General features: G+C 47.9%; 1 protein-coding gene across 1 annotated transcript; it reads left to right on the top strand.

The window, feature by feature from the left end:
* The first annotated feature begins 1541 nt into the window (after positions 1 to 1541).
* Positions 1542 to 3429, top strand: LOC119279094 (AAA-ATPase ASD, mitochondrial-like). Its single transcript, XM_037560493.1, has one exon. It carries the CDS (start codon positions 1745 to 1747, stop codon positions 3287 to 3289), a length of 1545 nt encoding a protein of 514 aa, XP_037416390.1. The 5' UTR covers positions 1542 to 1744; the 3' UTR covers positions 3290 to 3429.
* The last annotated feature ends 2760 nt before the right edge of the window (positions 3430 to 6189 follow it).

Below are 6189 nucleotides of genomic sequence, written 5' to 3'. Positions count from 1 at the left end.
ATAGTTTCATTAAAATGTTTGCATCATTCAAAAATGGTTCAACGAGTTTTTTTTCGAATTTTTTTAACCCGATTTACAAAAAATGTTCAAGAACATGCAACTGAAAAAAATATTAATCATATATTAGAATAGTTTAACATATAAAAAATTATTTTAGGTGCATAAAGATATATAAGATGTGTATTGAAAATAAGTTGATATCAAAACATATATTTTTAAAAAATAATAATGTATTGGACAATATGTAAACATGTAATAAGAAATTTTCCTGATGTATATGAAAAATATACAATGTGTATCAAAAAGTTAAACATGTGTTGATGAATAGGGAGTAAGAATAAAAAAAACCTGATTAACTGAAGAAAGTAACAAAGAAAACAGAGGAAAAAATAAAAACAAAAACCCAAAGTAATCAGAGAAAAATCGATAACGAAAATGACAAGGAAAAACTCAAGCGACAACTTTAGTTCTGGGCTGGTCCGGTAGCGCCGCTCTTTAGTCCAAAGGCAAGACTACCCATCTTTCACAATGGCCGAGAAATAGCTCAAGCTTGAAATTTGTTCATTTGGAACAGACGATCAGGAAATGTGAAATGTGACTTCTCCAGACAGGTCTGGGCCCAGACAACAACCTGGACATGCTGCACATTGATGCTCCTAGAAGACGGCAGAGAACGATTACTTCGTCCGTACCTAAATACTAGTACAAGTGTTTTTTAAGATTCCAATATAGACTATATACAAAGCAAAATAGATAAAAATACTTGTATTTAGTACGGAGGAAGTACAAGAGAGGCTGTTGGTTACAATTTTTTTTTGAAAAGGAGAAATACTCCCGGCCTCTGCATCTGGACGATACATACGGTCAATTTATTAATTATTAACACAAGACCTTACAAAGTCGTACAACAATAAGACCAAAGTCACCGTCTGAGCAACCTCTGTCGCTACTCCTATCTAGCTGATGAAGGGGCGCTGATGGTTTGGGCCTAATACCAAACAGACCTCGCAGTCAAACCTAACATCTAAGACCTAAGATCCCAACCAAAACGCCTGCCGGTATGGGCATCCACCAGTCGGGCGTGCTCCTCAATCAAAACGTCTGTCGGGTATGAGACCTATCCATCTTAGAAATCTTCTGAGGCTGTTGGGTCCATAGTCAGGGAAGCGGAGCATGCTGCAATAAATGCACAAAGACCATGACCATGACCATGTTCCATGTGCTACGTACCTGCTAAATCTAAGGAAGCCAAATCTAATGAAGCCAGCAATCTGCTGGATCTTTCAAAAAAAAAAGTAAAAACAATAATAATCGGGGATTTAACACATGGGCAGCGGCGCAGCGTCCTCTGCCGGCCGAATCCAATGACGCGTGCGCAGGTCCCGGCCGGCTCTGTCCCGCTGATTTTCCTTGAAATGTGAGCACACGGTACATGTGGACCGATGGGAAACTTGGGCGCCAAGTTCCTGTTTGCTTTGGTTCCATATTTGCGAACGGCCATTTTAGTTCCAAAAAGTTTGCCGGATCCGTTACATTCCTTCCCGGCGAAGGAATAAAGTTTCTATATATCACACCAGGAATTCATCAAAAGGCTTATGAAAAGAAGAAAAAACCCGAAGAATGGTTGGTTTGAGCAAGCGGTAGAAACAAGCGTGTCTTGTCGTTGCTATAAAGGCACACGGCTGAGACGCAGAATTGTTCAGTGAAGTGCAGGGGCTACACTACAGAGCATCGAGCAGAGCATATGGAGGCGATCGCCGGCGACGTCCACGCCCACGGCTACGGCTGGGCCGGGGTGTGGTCGGCGGCGGCCAGCCTCATCTTCCTCTGGTCCATGGTGCAGCAGCACCTCCCCGCCCAGCTCGAGGAGCACCTCGCCGCCCTCTCCCGCCGCCTCCAGGCGGCCATCACCCCCTACGTCACCATCTCCATCGACGAGCACGTCCCCGCCTCCTTCGGCCGCAGCGAGGCCTACCTCGCCGCCGAGGCCTACCTCAGCGCCACCTGCGCCTCCGCCGCCCGCCGCCTCCGCGCCGACCTCGCCGCCGACAGCGACCGCATGAGCGTCGCCGTCGACGACCACGAGGAGGTCGCCGACGACTTCCGCGGCGCCAAGCTCTGGTGGCGCAAGACCAAGACGCTCCCCCGCGGCAACGTCATCAGCTGGTCCGCGCACGAGGAGGAGCGCCGCACCTACTGCCTCACCTTCCACCGCCGCCACCGCGGCCTCGTCGACGCGCTCTACCTCCCGCACGTCCTCGCCGAGGGCCGCGCCGCCACCGTCAGGAACCGCCAGCGCCGCCTCTTCACCAACAACCCCAGCAGCGACTGGTCCGGCTACGACGCGCGCGTCTGGAGCCACGTCAAGCTCGAGCACCCCTCCACCTTCGCCACGCTCGGCATGCACCCGGACAAGAAGCGGGACATCATCGACGACCTCGACATGTTCCGCGACGGCAAGGACTACTACGCCTCCGTCGGCAAGGCGTGGAAGCGCGGCTACCTGCTCTTCGGGCCCCCTGGCACCGGCAAGTCCACCATGATCGCCGCCATGGCAAAGTACCTGGACTACGACGTGTACGACCTGGAGCTGACGTCGGTGAAGAACAACACCGAGCTGCGGAGGCTCTTCATAGAGACCAAGGGCAAGTCCATCATCGTCGTCGAGGACATCGACTGCTCCCTCGACCTCACCGGCAAGCGCAAGAAGAAGAAGAAGAAACCAAACAAGAAGAAGAGCAAGAGCGGCGACAAAAAGAAGAAGGCCCCGCCGGCGCCAGGCGCCGGCAAGGACGAAGAAAACAAGGTGACGCTGTCGGGGTTGCTCAATTTCATCGACGGGCTGTGGTCGGCATGCGGCGGCGAGCGGATCATCGTGTTCACCACCAACCACAAGGAGAAGCTGGACCCGGCACTGATCCGGCGGGGCAGGATGGACGTGCACATCGAGATGTCATACTGCTGCTTCGAGTCCTTCAAGGTGCTCGCCAAGAACTACCTGCACGTCGACGACCACGAGCTCTTCCATGAAATCCGGCAACTTCTAGGGGCGGTCAATATGACCCCGGCCGACGTGGCCGAGAACCTGATGCCCAAGTCCAAAAAGAAGGATGTGGACACCTCCCTGGCCAGGCTGGTCAAAGCGCTCAAGGAAGCAAAGGAGGAAGCGTTGGCCAAAGCACTGGCCGGGGCAGAGCACGAAGAGGGAGCCGAAGATGATGACGAGGAGGAAGATGACAGCAGCAGCTCGAGCGAAGAGGAGGAAAATGGGAAGAAAAAAGAAGAGTAGAATGATATATACGCAATGATATCATAGTTTTTTACAAGTACTCGTATGTATGAAGGCAATAAGAACTTGTACTCGTACATAACATCATCAGTTTCAAATGAGTAAATATATCTCCAAGCACAAAATGTGAGATGATGATACGGTCGACAAAATGCGTCCACTTGTTTCTGTTGTACTATATGGGACGACAAGTAAGATTATATTATTATGACAATCTTGTCGAGACAAATCCATGCATATGCATATCAACATCAAGTTTCCAGTCTAGAATTTGCAAAAGGCAATAGGACAAAATAACCAAGGAAGGGGGCTACTAAATGGCTAGTGACAAGGTTCCCTTAGTGCAAATTCTGCTTAATAAACCACCCTAGCGCCTCATTTGAGGGAGATTCGTGCCGTCCCTTAGGTTTCATGTGGAAACTTTAGGGAATTCTCTCTCTCTCTCTCTCTCTCTCTCTCTCTCTCTCTCTCTCGGTCCGGGGTGTCTATTTTGGGTATTTAGAGAGGCAGGTGATGGACACGTCGTCGTGACCCCAACTTGCCGGTTTAGAATGCCTACACATACCACACATAGTTTGCTACATCTTGCATGCTTTCCGATCTGATCGATTCCTTGTGCGAGTTTGTGTTGTACATGCATACAATTGAACACAATGGGTCATTGTGGTTGCTGCCCTTGTTTCAGCTGGTGTGGCAAAGATGTTGACATGTTTAGATCATTTCTTTGTTGTATGGTGCTCTTAGATGTTGCAATTACATATTTTAAGCCAATTTTCTAAGTTTCGAAGCTCCCTAGGATATATACACAAGGATATCATAGTTTTTTAATGTATCGATGTATAAGGAGTTACTAGCATGAAGGCAATAAAAACTTGTACTCGTACAAAACATTATCAATTTCAAAAGTAGGGTTAAAATACAGGCTCCAAGCACAAAATGTGAGATAATTATGAGGACTACAAAACACATCCAATTGTTTCTGATGTATTACTATATATAAACGACAAATAAGATCATATTATTTAGACAACCTTCTCGAGACAAATCTATGCATATCAACATCAAGTCCCCAATCTAGAATTTGCAACAGGCAATAGGACTAAATAACCAAAGGAAGGGCGCTAAAATGCTACTCTCTCCGTCCCGCAATGTAAGGCGTTTTTGCAAGCTGAGGGAATAGTGATAAAATTACCTAGTGTAAATACTAAATAAACCACCATAGTACCTCATTTCTGGGAGATTCGAGCCGTCCCGTGGGCTTCACGTGGAAACTTAGGGAATTTTCTCTCTCTCAAAGTCCACGGTATCTATTTAGGGTATTTAAAGAGGTGGGGAATGCACACATCGTCGTCACCCCAGCTTGGCGGTTGAGAACGCCTACACATACCACACATAGCTTTTGAAATCTTGTACGTTTTCCGATCTAATTGATTCCTTGTGCGAGTTGTTTTGTACATGCATGGAATAGGAACACAATGGGCCATCGTGGTTGCTGCCCATGTTCCAGACTTCCAGCTGGCATGGAAAAAATGTGGACATGATTTTTTTATCGAAATGGCAGGTGCTCTGCCTTTTCATTATAGAAGGAGGAAATATTGTACAAGGGCAAAAAGCCCTAAAAGATAAAACTAGAAAAACCTAGAGAAGAGGCCAAAAGCTAAAATGGATTAGCTTGGCCCAAGTAGAAACAAAAACTACTCCCATGCCTCCTTCAGGAGGCAGATTTTGTCATTCATATTGTTACACAGACGCTACATAGGGAGGCTTTCATGGAGAAAGATACGTCGATTTTTCTCATCTTCTATATCTAAATAGGGGCATCCCATTAGATAATTTTTCTGCCTTCTCATGAAGCCACGTCACCCAAATTGTTCTATCCATTGATGCAACATAGATGGATGCTCTACAGCCGTCAGATCAAGTGTTGGTCAAAATTACTAGGAGCTGCCACCACTAAGTGAACATACCGTTTCGTGCTCCGGCCACACCGCTCGCTGCTGGCCTCTGATTTCATTCTCTGGGCTGAGCGTAGACTTTACCATTTGGACACTAAAAGGCCCACACCAAGCCCATAGGCATCTATTGTTCAGGATACGGACGACCCACACCCTTCCCTCAAGAATAGCTAAAGAAAATCCCTTCCATCCAGCCGCCGCCGCAACAATCCCTTCCGGCAGATGTGCACGACCTACCCTTCCCCGGCCAGCCGCCACCAACCATGCTTGCCTCTGGCCAGCCGCCCCTGCTGACCCTGTCGCCCTCACCGCCGGCGGTCCTCGGTAAGCAACCTCTCCAGAGATGCGGGATCAAGCCGCCGCCACCATGGATTCAGCCGCCACGCCCCAATCGATGGTCCTCATGGCCAGCCACCGCCGGTGACTTACACCGCCATGCCCAACGGCCCCCTGCCAGTCACCGCCGCTCCACAGATGAGCATTAATTCCATCATATTCCTTCGTCTTACCCGCTTTTATGTCGCAAACTCTTCCACCTCCATGCCACAAATGCATATGAAACGGCCTCACAACACTAAATTTACGGTCGTCATTATCTCCTGCTTCATTACCCTGCAAATGCGGAAAAGGTTGTGCTTATAACCCCTCTGCCATACACATAGACCACGAATGCCTGCTCACATCCATGTCTGGGAACCAACTATAGCCGTACTAGGTGCACACTCCCTCTTTTCAGCCCTCTCTGAATATTTCTATCCTCACAAGATTATGCTTTGCAATTTCTCAGGTTGTGCTAGGGATGAAAGAATGCTGAGCGTGTAGGTTTTTTGCTGCTCAGATTGGCCACATTACATCACAGGTCACTTGCTCCTTGCATTTCAGAATGATTCTTATTTCATAAAATTGTGATTATGATACATGCTTACACAAATTGGTTAGTAGTGC

This window comes from Triticum dicoccoides, chromosome 1A, assembly GCF_002162155.2.
Source record: "Triticum dicoccoides isolate Atlit2015 ecotype Zavitan chromosome 1A, WEW_v2.0, whole genome shotgun sequence".
Lineage (NCBI taxonomy): Eukaryota > Viridiplantae > Streptophyta > Magnoliopsida > Poales > Poaceae > Triticum > Triticum dicoccoides.
This window is presented reverse-complemented; position numbering and strand designations above follow the sequence as displayed.